This window comes from Procambarus clarkii, chromosome 68 (assembly GCF_040958095.1).
Source record: "Procambarus clarkii isolate CNS0578487 chromosome 68, FALCON_Pclarkii_2.0, whole genome shotgun sequence".
Taxonomy (NCBI): Eukaryota; Metazoa; Arthropoda; class Malacostraca; order Decapoda; family Cambaridae; genus Procambarus; species Procambarus clarkii.
The window spans coordinates 8,658,867-8,673,672 of record NC_091217.1 but is presented as its reverse complement, the minus strand read 5'-3'; the positions used below and the strand labels follow the sequence as shown (position 1 = coordinate 8,673,672).

The window sequence follows — 14,806 nt, the reverse complement described above, 5'->3', positions numbered from 1 at the left end:
TATATATATAATTATATAATATAATATATATATATTATATATATAATATATATATATATATATATATATATATATATATATATATATTTATATTATATATATATATATATATATATATATATATATATATATATATATATATATATATATATATGTCGTACCTAGTAGCCAGAACGCACTTCTCAGCCTACTATGCAAGGCCCGATTTGCCTAATAAGCCAAGTTTTCCTGAATTAATATATTTTCTCTAATTTTTTTCTTATGAAATGATAAAGCTACCCATTTCATTATGTATGAGGTCAATTTTTTTTATTGGAGTTAAAATTAACGTAGATATATGACCGAACCTAACCAACCCTACCTAACCTAACCTATCTTTATAGGTTAGGTAGCCGAAAAAGATAGGTTAGGTTAGGTAGGTTAGGTAGTCGAAAAACAATTAATTCATGAAAACTTGGCTTATTAGGCAAATCGGGCCTTGCATAGTAGGCTGAGAAGTGCGTTCTGGCTACTAGGTACGACATATATATATATATATATATATATATATATATATATATATATATATATATATATATATATATATATATATATATATATATATATATAATATAAATATATATATATATATATATATATATATATATATATATAATATAAATATATATATATATATATATATATATATATTATATATATAATATATATATTATATTATATATATATATATATATATATATATATATTATATATATATATATATATATTATATATATATATATATATATTATATATATATATATATATATATTATATATATATATATATATATATATATATATATATATATATATATATATATATTATATATATATATATATATATATATATATATATATATATATATATATATATATATATATATATATATATATATATATATATATTATATATATATATATATATATTATATATATATATATATATATATATATATATATATATATATATATATATATATATATATATATATATATATATATATATATATATTATATATATATATATATATATATATATATATATATATATATATATATATAATATATATATATATATATATATATATATATATATATATATATATATATATATATATATATATATATATATTATATATTTTATACATACACACACACTCACATACATACATCATATGTATATATGATATATGAGCTCAATATAATTAGTACATTTTTGTCAGATTCTGTGGGTTTATTATATCAAAACACTATGTACAGAATTTTGCAAACAGGGTTACCTTAAGGCCTCAAACTTTGTAACACATTTTTGTTTTAATACATTGTATTAATAACCATGGAAGATAACAGCAAAACCATACCTTTAAACAGGCAGTTATGTTTATTTATTGTTACACCTGCCAAAAGCATTTTTGTCATACACACCTCAGTTTGAAAGTTAAATGGCTACTAAAACTGACCTAAAAGTTTGTCCCTACACTTCATTCATTATCTCGGTCAAAAATATGACAAATATTTAATGTACCCAAACTGCTCATCATTCCACTTCTAATTACTTTTTGAATTGTGCATACAGAACATGGGCAACAATTGGGACTGTACCATAATATTAATCATCAAAGAAGAAACCCATTAAGAAGTTTTCTATTATTGCCATACAAAGTTAAAAGTGCACAATAGCTCAAATTCTTAATCTTTTCTTGAAACAAAATAGTGTTGTGCAGCACAGGACACCATTACTTAATGTTTTAACAAGGCATCAACTTTCTCAAACAAAATGTTGAGTACAGTACCGTTATGGTGTCTCAAGCCACACAATGCATATTATCTTGTATTTTGAAGTGATTTCTGTGGTTCCAACTATCACAATTTTCACTTAAGTCTTGGTAATAAAGAATTCACAAATGTGAAAGTTTTCCTACTAATGAAACGTTTACATCCTTGACATTTCACCCCTCTTATTAGACAAATATATCAATAATGACCTTTCCCTAAAATACTAAAGAAGATTTAAATGAAGGAAAACTAATTTTAAGTCTTTGGTATAATTGACTAATGAAAATTCTTAGGGGGAAGTGGAAAGGCATTCACCAAGAAAAGGGGGCAATATATACAGAAGGGGAAGGGGGGCTAGGGAACATATACAGAGATCATACAACGAGGAGATGGGGGAAAGGGAGGCACATTGAAGACAAGGTGGTAGGTACATTCTGAGGGTGGAGGCATATAATGTACCAAGGAAAGGAGATGGCAGGCATATAATAAGCAGAAGGGGTGTATATAATAATCATATAATAAGGGTGAAGGGAAGGAGGTGGACAACACACCGAGGAGCAAGAGGAAGGGGGGATAATGTGAGACGAGTCATTCTTCCTGTTTCACTTAATTTAGGAACTCCTCGTCCTTTAACTATAATAATTTATACATTGAAAAATGTATACTATGCTAAATAAATGGTGAGCACACTTCAACCATTGTGCTGTGAATGTAGTAACATATCACAAGGCCGAAGAGATTTTCAGATCATTCATATTACAGCCTGACAAACATGATAGTTTACAAAATGTGCTTGTACAGTACCAACATGTATAGAAAAAAAAATCATTCACATATTTAGTATATTAGTATAGGACATGTAAATGCAACCTGTGGAATTTTCATATTGGTTTATAACTTCAAATATATTATTTGCTCCTCAAAATTAAGAATCTTTTTTAAGAGCTCAACATTACCATGTTTTTCCCACTTTTCTTTGCAGCACCAAATTGTTTACTACAAATGTTTTGGTAGTCATCAGCCCCCGGATCACCAGTACCAGACATCCCCGCATCACCAGTATAAGGTATCTCTGCATCACCAATGCCACCACAAATTTTCATTATTGTATTGACCAATATATTACCGAAAGCCACAAAGAACTATAACAGATCGATATTTGCAGGAAAACAGACAATTTCTCAAAGAGCATGTCACACTGGGCAAATCTAAACATATTGTAACTAATATGCATGAATGACTTTGGATAAGGGAATTCGTGAAGTTTTAATGTGGTATCGAAGACATGCAGAACTTGAATATCACAGAATGCCTCAATACTGTATATATGTAGTGCAAATCTTACAAATATATAAACAGGGAAGAGTTGTTTTCTACGCATTTGATGTGCACATCAGCAGATTGGGTTGTAAATTTTGACATTAATATAACAGCAAAGAAGTTAAAGCTTCAATAATTATTGCTGTACAACTCTGGTGTCAAGGCAATGGAACAGTAATATGTAATGAAATTATATTTCATCCCCAGGAGAGATTTCACTAACAAGGAAGATTCAGCTACAGTACTCTTGAGAAAATGTTTTCTTGGCCAACAACCAACTGAATATAAATAGCATTTACATGCATAAAATCTTATGATTCCCCTTACAGAATCACTTAATAAAATGCATGATGAATCATACTAACAAACAAATTACACAAAATATCCTTGTCTTGTACACCGGCAAATACAGTAAGTTTCTTGTCATTAACGGATACAACACATTATTATTTAATACATAATTTTGATCATGTTCCCCCCTATGACAACAATAACATTAATCTCCAACAAGTCCTGCATTTGATGAAGAGTAGCCATCATTAGATTCAACCCGGGCCTGTTGAGCTTTCAACTCTTCGTATTCTTTACGTTGGAAGAATCCAGCCTGAAAATCACAAGTGCATCCAATAATTTATGAATTATTTAGGAGTCAAATATGGGCAACCTTGAGTGTACCAAGATAGCAGGAGCATACTGAATGAATGGACGATGGTCGACTGATGAAATGTATATATTTGAGTGAATCCGAGTGCAGGAGGAAGGTCAGTAAAAAGTGGGTCAACGTGGTATGAGAAAGCAGCAAGGGATTTTGAATAAGGTGAGAAAATCAATTAGAGCTCCGAGGCGACTCAATCCCGCAACCGAGAGAATCCCAGCCACTGACACTAACCACAGAACCAAGCTTCAGGAGGGGGGCCTCCAGACTTCCTGTGATTTCAGTAGAAATTTGGTTGTATATTGTACAACAAAATTTCTACTACTGAAATCACAGGAAGTCTGGAGGCCCCTCCTGAAGCTTGGTCCTGGGGTTAGCGTCAGTGGCTGGGATTCTCTTGGTCGCAGGTTCTAGTCACCTTAGAGCTCCAGTTGATTTTTTCATTCATAGCTAAGGTGGTATGGAAAGAGATAAAGCTTTATGCAAACAGTTGTAAGACGGAACTGGATGTTCAGTATTTGTGCATTATATCTATAAAAATGTTTATGATGGTAAAATTAGTGCTTTTTTACCCCCCCACACTCTGGTACATTACTACTATCCCAAGCATCTTTGAAAATTCTTCACACCCCTATGTCTTTTACTTCACAACATTTATTCTTTTTTTTTTTTTTTTTTTTTTTTTTTGAGATATATACAAGAGTTGTTACATTCTTGTACAGCAACTAGTACGCGTAGCATTTCGGGCAGGTCCCTGGAATACGATCCCCGCCGCGAAGAATCGTTTTTTCATACAAGTACACATTTTACTGTTGCGTTAAACAGAGGCTACAGTTAAGGAATTGCGCCCTGTAAATCCTCCCCGGCCAGGATACGAACCCATGACATAGCGCTCGCGGAACGCCAGGCGAGTGTCTTACCACTACACCACGGAGACTGCTAATATATTTTGTATACACCAGGTACCTTACCAATATTATATTTGCAACCTTCCCACATTTCATCATCTTCACTGATGTAATCATTTCTTACATAGGTAAGTCAGCTGTCATACGAGTTTGGATTTGTTGGTGTGAAAAGAGTATAAACACATTCACATTACCACGTCTTTTTATCACCTCCACCCAGTAAACCATCATAGTATTTATTCTTCCCAACTACAATGCTGATTCTGATCCATTCACCATTTAGCATTCCCATTTACCCGTCCTCCAGTTTTCTGACAATCTTTCTTTAATTTCTCTCATTTTCTTCTCATACACTGTTTTCTCCAGCTTAACTGATCTTTTCATTAAATTTTCACTCTCATAATACTCTCACCTCCTTGCCTTTCTCTCATTCACTTACACTCATTATAGAGTTCATTATAAACTCTTCTTCCACCCATCTACAAGTTCTCAATCACTCAGCTTGTATTATTTTACCCTCTGAATTAAAGCATGCATTTAGAAAGCACATTGTTTAATATAAAATTTTAATGCTAAATGAATTGTAGTGCCTATTATATGCCTACGTAACCCTTTCCACTACTACCCACAGATGGGTATGGAGTGCATAATAAATGAACTAAAAGAAACAAAATTGTAATGATGTTGCCTTACCTTGTAGAGTCCATATGCAAGAAGACCCAGAAGCAAGAGACCTCCAAGAACAGCCAAGAGAATAACCCACCATGGCACACCCTTTCCTGGCAAGGTGTCAGGCTGGATTTGGGTCTGTACCTCTATTGTGTCAGATCTGTTGATTATAATGAATTTGAATAATACAGTTCTATAGATGTACTAAACATTTATTACAATACGATAAACTCCTTGCTCTACATGGAAGGATTTTCCACCTCATGGTATAAGTATTGTTACCAATTTCAGTTCAATATGGTCAGCTCTCCATGTTTATTCATTTAATTAAAGTAACTAAAGGTAGTTTCAACCACAAAACGAAAGTCAAGCTTTTAATGTAATGAAATGACCTTTTTTGATAGAGCCTTTAGTAGGTCCTTGAGCTAAGCCATATATTATGAATATGCACCTCTGAGCTCCGAAGCACCACCCGGAGGCTGTTTATAACAACAACAACAATTGTTTGGGAAGTTTTCATGCTTGTAAAATGTTTAATAAATGTAACCAAAGCCATCAAAGATTGAGGAAAGATGTACACGTTTGTAAGTGCTTGTGTAACTGCTTCGTGAATCTGGCCCCAGGCAGCCAGAGTGTGTATATATTTATGTTGGGCTTATATCGAGATCCCCCCCAAAGGTCGAATTACCGACCTCCAGGATGCAACCCCACAACAAGCGACTAACTCCCAGGTACCTATTTACTGCTAGGTGAACTGGGTGATGAGAAATGCGGCCAACCCTTTGTCCCACCCGGGATTTGAATCCAGAATTCTCAATTGTGAGTCAAGAATGAACCCGACTGTACATACTATGGGCCCTAACATCTAAATGTGGAAGACATCTTCCCCATCAAGTACAGTGTCTAAGAAATTTAATACCAGTTTACAGTACCGTACTTACCGAACACCAACAAAGGCCAAGTCTGAGTTCAAAGACTGGATGGTGGCTGTGGCTGTACTTTTCAACACGGCTCCTGCTTTTGCCGAGATGTGGCGAGCTGACGAGAATTAGTAGTCAACATTAAAATAGAGTTTATATTACACACACAACAATAGAGTATTATAAATTGTATAATTAGCTTCACAAGATTGTTACTTGCTTAGCTAAATGAACAATGGGGTTCAGTTCCTGAACCATTATGTGCCTCTGTTATCCTTTCCACCACCCACGGGATGGGGAGCATAATAATTGACTAAAATAACTCCACCTCCCATCCACTTCCTCTTCCTGTCATGCCTAGTACAGTAGCCAGAACTATAGTACAGTATTTTGCATCTTCAGCAAGGCCTGTTTTGCCTAACAGCCAGAATGATTTTCTATATTTTCAAATACTACTTTCTAAATTACTTCACATCTAATATTATTAATATTAGATATGAATGAACTGTTGATATGAATTTCTAACTTCAGCCTTGAAATACTGATGTTAGGCAGTACTGAGAAATAATTGGCATATTTGGGCTAGGTCAGGTCTTATGTCGTCAGCATTAGTTGTGACGACAAATTTGTTTTACACAAATTCTTATTTTATGTATATTATAATGAAATATTCATTCATTCCCTAATATACTGTACTGTATGTGTAGGTGTATACATAGGTGTAGCCTATGTATACACCTACCTACCTACACTCCTCCCAGAAACAATAACAACAACATCTCTGGACATGATGGCAATCAAATAAATTCGTTGTTTTTTTTACCTTATTTGTTTGAAACTAGTGAGGTTTTGACATTTAAAAAAGAGAGGTTAAAGAAATAGTTACCTAGAACAGCAAGATCAACCTCCAACTTGAATGATAATTGTGCAGAACCATCATTCTCTGGCCAGGAGTTCGCACGACAGTAGAGACGAGCACACTTGATGTGACTGTTTGAGCAGCTCAAGTCTAATGCAACTTCCTCTACTGCTTCCTTCACATTCACCACACGATCCTCGTCTGCTTTCTTCACATGTAATGCATCATCGTTGCTGGATCTGTATAGTGTGTTTTGGTTACAAATTAGAAGCAATCAAAACTTAAAATCACTATTTCATGTCTTATCAGTCACCATTATGATGTACAGTACAGTATAACCATATATCAGCTCTCCATTGCCTAATAATCATCAAATATACCCCAACAACCTCTGTTGCTCTCAAAATTCACACCGCTATCACATGAAGAATCGTTTGTTATTATAGTATACGGTTATCATTGCATTTTGTTTAGTCATCACTATGAATCAAACCACCATAAATCATTTGTGCCACCACTGCCAATTCTATACTATTCACCTATACAGTACCACCAAGCTGCCTCCACCATTATGGTACTACACTAGAACATTAAGGATTGTTCTGGTGTAGTTTCCTGCTATACAAAATTGAAGAGGTTATAGCAAAGCTTAATGTGATACAGTTGTCTGGATGCGATTCTGTAATAAACGTCTCCTTTAACCCTCCAGATGCTCAGCAGTTTAAAAATAACACATCGTGGTGCATCTTATAAAAAGTAGTTAAGAAATCAAATGAACAATTGCATATGGCAATTTGCACACAGAAGACAATGACAGTGACTGGAGCAGTGTAATGGTTAACCCTTAAACAATTCCAATCACTACCAGTGATTACCATTGATGCTCATATCATAATATGCGCTTCAGCCCATTATATGCCTCTGTAACCCTTTCCACTACCTCCCACAAGATGGGTATGGGGTGCATAATAAATGAACTAAACTAAAACTCCTTATGAGTTATGACCATTTTTGCTTTTCCATTCATGCACACCACAATATAGGACTTTTAATTAGCTTAGCCAATTAAGGACTAACGGGAGTTGCAAGAGAGAAGAAACACGAGATAAAAAGCATATGAACACATTCGTTAAGTAATTCATAAAGAGGCATACGAACACACTATAAGTAATTCTACACCTACTCAGTATACCAGCTACTGTACTTACAAAGGCTCTTCAGGAGTCGTGGTGCTGTGTATGCTTCCACTCAAGTTATTCAATGTTTCAATAGCATTACTATTGTCTCCATTGTTGATAGTGTTCACGGCAAAGAATGTGCCCGATATGCTGCATAAAACTGGCTGACCCAAAAAATTAGACTGGGGAGAAAAAAGAAGAGCGAGTAAAATGAGTTTTATAATAAGAGTATATACTACAAGTATTGTATTCATTTCACAATAATTATTGCATAATATAAATGTCATTTATTGTTGAAGTACTTTATTTCTTTTGTCTGAAATGTTAAGATTTATAAACTATCAGTTACAGTGGCTAGTCAATACAAATTTTTTTTAACCTCAAATGTTATCCAACACTCGTTTCAGAAGAAATATTCGTACTACTGCAGTACTAATGCTGAACATGCTCTCAAGCACGAATCATATTCCTTAAACAAATACAGCACACAATTTCAATCTAAAAGTATTTACAAGTACTGGGAAAATAATACAGCTGCTCATATGAAAATTGGTCCATAACTTATAGTGACCAATTTAGTCAGCTCACAACAAAATGGTCCCAGGGTCGACTTCTGTCAGGACGTTTGGGCATGTTGCCTTAAACCTGATACCTCTGTTTACCTAGCAGTAAAGAGGAACCAGAAGTCTAGTAATTATTGTGGGTTGCATTCTGGGAAAGGTCTTTGGCCCAGAAAGACCTCGGAAGCCTAATGGACTTCCTTTTTTTTTTAACTCTAGGAAACCAAATTGATTTACATCCTGTATTAACCGAGTCTCGTGAAAACTGCATAATAGAACATGTACATAAAATTCTAAATTTTGAGTAAATATTTTTCCTATCCTATTTTTCTCTACTACTGTACTTACAGTTGGGGCATATATCTTAATGAAGTTCTCGTTCTCCGTGAAGTTAACTGGAATGTCTATTACGAAGTCCACTTGCTCCAGGGGTGTGGGCCCTTTTTTTGCCAACTGTAATTAACAATCGTAATATATATTATATATATATAAACCTCAAAATCCAAGCCCTGATTATCATCATAAAATTTAAATGGGACATGTACTAATTATTGTGAGAAAAACAGTATCCACATGACTTATCTTCCATGGAAAATAAAGGTTTGTTGTTGACCAGACCACACACTATAAAGTGAAGGGACGACGACGTTTCGGTCCGTCCCTTCACTTTCTAGTGTGTGGTATGGTCAACATATTTCAGTCACGTTATTGTGACTCATCATCTGCAAAAGATTGTTGTTTCACCGGGTGTAGGTCACCTACAGAAAAGGTCTTGGGAAGGTTTCAACTACTCAAAACACAAGGAGGACTATCAACAAACAGAAAACCAATAGGGATGAAAGGCTACACCCAATTCTGAGTGCGCTTTAGGCCTATGCCTCATGACAAAGTGCCAGAATGTAGTTCACCGGTAACTGGCACCTAGCACCCCAGGATTGGTCCCGGGGTGCCAGAGAGGCATCATTTTTGGCACATCCTGCTCTTTGCAGAGGAAAGGAGAGTCATTATGTGCTCTGAGCCACAGGGCAAAGGATGTGACGGCGAGTGTGGGGTATCTTGGGCTGATAGTTAAGAGAATGGAACTCTAAAGTTTGATCCATAGATGATAGTACGGCCCTGTAAACTTGTAAGTGCTGTAATAATTTCTCTGTTCAAGCCTATTAATTTAATTTGCCTGATCTAGGGACACTAGCTAGAGTGTTCACCTTAATAAGCAAAATTGTTTAATTACAAGATACTTGAGTAATAATTTTAACCCTGTCCTTCATACTAGTAGGCAAACTGCTTAAACATTTCTTTGTTGTATGCTTGGTTTATTTATCAATTTACTCCTCCTTGAATCAATTAATATTAATCAGAAAATCAGTAATGTGGTGATCATGACAAGTCTAACCCCTACACAGTGAGACCCTCTTTACTAGTCTCTTACCCCCCTTGGCCTGAGACAACCTAGGATAAGGTAGGCAGGTGTTAGTGAGTTTAAATACCAGGGCACCTGTCCTAAATTAACATTAGCCAAGTATGGGCTTGTTCCTTCCATAGCCAGTAGAACCAATTACAGAGGTGGTGGCTGTGAGTGAAGTACTGTACATGTATAAGGGATCCCACTAGTACAGTCGGGTTCGTTCTAGATGCATAATCAAGAATTCAGGGTTCGAATCCCGGGCAGGACAGAAATGGTTGGGCACATTTCCTTTCACCTAATGCCCCTGTATACCTAGCATGAAGGAGGTACTCAGGAGTTAGTCAGCTTTTTGTGGGGTTGCATTCTGGGCGGGGTCAATAATTTGACCTTTGGGGTGGACCTCGATAAAAGCCCAACGTGTATGAATGCACTCTGGCTTCCTCTCCCCTGACACAATGAATTAAATGAAATTATATGTGCACCAGTACTAGAAACATCCAGGTACAGAAGTGGAGAGATACAGGTGTCAAAAGTAGTGTTAGAAATGTTGACATCATTTTATATCTATATTCTTATGTTCTTATTGAGGATATCTAAGAGTTGATTCATATTAATTTAAGGGGCTGACGGCTGAGTGGACAACGCTCTTTGTTTGTAGTCTTAAGAGTCCAGGTTCGATCCCCAGCAGAGGCAGACACAAATGAGCAGAGTTTCTTTCACGCTGATGCCCTTGTTCACCTAGTAGTAAATAGGTACCTGGGAGTTGGACAGCTGCTACAGGCTGCTTCCTGGGAATATGTGTGTGTGTGAAAATTAGAATTAAGGACTTGCCCGAAATGCAATGCGTGCTAGTGGCTGTACAAAAATGTAAACACTTGTATATATAAATACAGTAAATAAAAATAAAATAAATAAATATACAGTACAGATATTCGAATAACTTACAGTGAAATGATGAATGAAACTTAGAGGTTTGGTTATGTTGATTTTATCTTCCCCTAGACGCTCGTATACAACTTGTTCTTCCTTCGAGGAGCTGAAAAAGCATTAATACTGTATGAGTTATGCTTGTAGAGCCATTTTATTTTATTTTATAATAATAATAATAATAATAATAATAATAATAATAATAATAATAATAATAATAATAATAATTTATTTAGGAAAAGTACATACATAGTTGCAGAATTACAGTACAAACATTCTGTCTTATTTAAATATAGAGGTAGTACATACAATACCTAAAGCCACTAGTACGCATAGCGTTTTGGGCAAAATAAATATTATTATATATATAAATAATACTTTTAATAAATATATTATACATACCAAAAGAAAATACAGTTTAAAGCAAACATATTGTATCGGATTGCCTTCACAGATTTGTTATTCTGTCCCCCCGTCAGAGGCCTCTTGTATGCCGACTGTAAGAGTTTGGTAATCTAAATTCCAGTAACCCAGTCAAGCCGGGAGCCGGTCGGCCGAGCGGACAGCACACTGGACTTGTGATCCTGTGGTCCCGGGTTCGATCCCGGGCGCCGGCGAGAAACAATGGGCAGAGTTTCTTTCACCCTATGCCCCTGTTACCTAGCAGTAAAATAGGTACCTGGGTGTTAGTCAGCTGTCCGGGCTGCTTCCTGGGGGTGGAGGCCTGGTCGAGGACCGGGCCGCGGGGACACTAAAAAGCCCCAAAATCATCTCAAGATAACCTCAAGATAAGATAACCCTAATCTTGGGGTAATCTGATCAAAAACTGGAGTTCAAATTTTTGGCTGCTCAACTTTTATATAAAAAAATTTGGGTTTCCAAAATAGCACCAACTCCATACTAGCCAGATCCCAGTGCAATATAGAAACAGAATATTTGTCTTCTCCCAAAGAGCAACAAATTTCTGGGATAGTGTACAAATCAACATTATGATTATTGCTGCAGCTTAAAATACACCTGGAAAAACTCATCAGGTACAACAGGCCCCATCGTGGTGCTTCCCCTGATATTTCCCTCCCTGAGCCCATTATGTGCCTCTGTAACCCTTTCCACTACCGCCCACAAGATGGGTATGGGGTGCATAATAAATGAACTAAACTAAAACTTTCCCTCCCTCCCTCCATGGCTTCTCAAGATGATGATTTGGTCAATTTGGAGTGTCTTAGCATGCAGGAATAAATTTTATGCAGTGCCTCTTATATGAAGGCATGAGAGACGACTATACATCAAGGCAAATAGGGGGGGGGGACCTTTGACAAGCCGCCGACTTCCTGTCCTCGTTGAGGCCCCTAGGGTTAGTGGCCCTCAGGTAAAACCAGGTAAAGGAGTCTATTGTGATAAAGCTATATTATTCAGTCTTCTACCCATATCTCATCTACAGTCTCTGTGCTTGGAAATCTATCTTAATGCATTACTGTATAGGTAAGATTTTCCCAAAATACTGTGCAAAATTAGTGGCTTTATAAACATTTAAATACTGTATAAACACTGTAATCACACCCTGTGCAAGATTTTTTATAAATAAAAAATTATTGTTATATTATGGATACGATAACAAAAACTCGTGTGACATTTTTTTGCTTAATATGTATATTTCTGTACTGTACCCCAGAAAATCTAGGCAAACAACATTTAATGAATCAACACTGATCCTACGTTGATTTAGCATTACTTAAGCATATTTGCCCAACGGGATTTCAATAAGAATAACAAAATATTGATCAATTTTATAAGCCAGAAAATTATACAGTATTCTGAAATTGTCAGACCATGAATGAATATATATATCTTGCATTAGAGTACATTAATATCATCTCACCCATGTATCTTGAGGCTGGCATGGGCTTCAAGCTGGAGTCCCTGGCTGAATGCATTATCTTGAGGACGGATTTCTTGCCCCTCTCCCGACACGAATACATCCACAACTACATTTTGAGATTTGTCCGTCAGTTGGTTCGCATCCAGCTGCACTTCCACAACATCCTGTTGATCAAGCCTGATTGAACTATACAACTCTTAAATATCACCAGGATTAATTTAGTTTAGCAGACATCTTTTATTTGTTACAACCATTGGTTATGTTGTGTTACAACACCATAAATGTTTTAGTAAATATGTACCAGAATCACTAACATTATTAGATAAAGATGTGAAGCAATTATGTTACCTATACAGTACCACAAATATCTGAGGTATAATAATATGTAATCTGCTAAGAAATACTATAACAGGGAAATATTATTGCTAATGATGACCTTATCTCCTCTATATGGAAACTCTGATAAGAACTGACCTTTCCATCCTTGGTAATAGGGTTGGCAAGGCGGCACACAAGTGAAGTACGATTCCCTCCTGGAAATTCACAGTCGTGGGAAGACGGCAAGAAGAGTGCAAGAGGGGGAATTACCTTCACGGTCACGTTTGGGAGAAATACCGGTTCCCCCAAATTGAAGACTTCTACTTTCATCACTGGCTTGTTATCGTCACCTATTATCAATTTCTTTCCACTGCTGTATTAATAAAAAGAAAGTTTATTGAGCTACAGAGGCAGTAAAGTGTTGGTCTCAGCCACCTATGGAAGCATTAATGCAGCAAAAGTAAAAATAGTAATTTTTCCATTAATGCCAATGTGAAGAATAAGTAATTTCAATAGCCTACAAATTGGCAACATCCACGTTGCTGCTACTTGATTTTCTGGTTCACTGACAGTTTCTACATCACCCCTCTCAATACAGTGCAAATTTATTGCACTGTATTGCAATAACTTGTAATATCTAACTTGTGGCTCAGCTTATGGGCTCCACTTCACCCCTCTCAATATTCTAACTTTCAGGTCAGCTGATGGTCTCCACATCACCCTCGCCCTTGTTTATCTTGCATGTGCCCTGCTATCTTTCCCCGTTTCTTATCTTCTTACATGTTCAATTCTATGTATTTGACTAGAGGAACCCACATCTTTTTCATACATACTTGTTTCTCAATGTAGCAAGTGGTCACTGCTTCATTTTCATAGTGCTCTACTGTGCCTTTACCAATAAGTAAAGTTACTGTACAGTATCTATCAAAATGTCTTAACACTTGAAGCCCTTTTATATGTCTGGAGACAACTCCAAAGGCATTAACCACCTCAAGCATATGGAGTTAAGAGTGCAAAGGCAATGGTAAACAGGCTTACGAGGATTCATATAGATAATTGCCACAAATTATTACCTCCATTTACATGTCACATTATATGTTTACATTTACATTACCGTCATTTACATGCTATAAGCAAACCACAAAAATCCGAGATTAAATATTTATGGGCAGACACATGTCTGTCAATTTATATTTCTAATGCCTTGTTCCTTGTGAGAGCTTCCCCATCATTAATGGGGCACCCTAATGCCTTGCTAACTGTGGAAGTTTCCCCATCCTTGATTGGAGCTTGATGCCTTGTTTCCTGTGGGAGCTTGCCATTCCTGACCAGTGGCTTTATGCCTAGTGCTCATAACTTTAGTTTGTCTTCATTTTTCACAAAAGGGAGTG

General features: G+C 35.7%; 1 protein-coding gene across 3 annotated transcripts in view; it reads right to left on the bottom strand.

The window, feature by feature from the left end:
• Positions 1 to 1,254: 1,254 nt before the first annotated feature.
• The window catches only part of LOC123774745 (integrin alpha-PS3), a 54,774-nt gene continuing 41,222 nt past the window's right edge, over positions 1,255 to 14,806 (bottom strand). For all 3 annotated transcript variants that reach the window (XM_045769291.2, XM_045769292.2, XM_045769293.2), the window contains 9 exons: positions 13,572 to 13,788; positions 13,098 to 13,261; positions 11,237 to 11,327; positions 9,235 to 9,339; positions 8,357 to 8,508; positions 7,176 to 7,387; positions 6,311 to 6,407; positions 5,394 to 5,529; positions 1,255 to 3,741 (listed from right to left, as the gene is read on the bottom strand). In XM_045769291.2, coding sequence (XP_045625247.2) covers positions 3,634 to 3,741; positions 5,394 to 5,529; positions 6,311 to 6,407; positions 7,176 to 7,387; positions 8,357 to 8,508; positions 9,235 to 9,339; positions 11,237 to 11,327; positions 13,098 to 13,261; positions 13,572 to 13,788 — 1,282 coding nt within the window. In that variant the 3' untranslated portion in view covers positions 1,255 to 3,633. The remainder of the gene's footprint in view (positions 3,742 to 5,393; positions 5,530 to 6,310; positions 6,408 to 7,175; positions 7,388 to 8,356; positions 8,509 to 9,234; positions 9,340 to 11,236; positions 11,328 to 13,097; positions 13,262 to 13,571; positions 13,789 to 14,806) is intronic.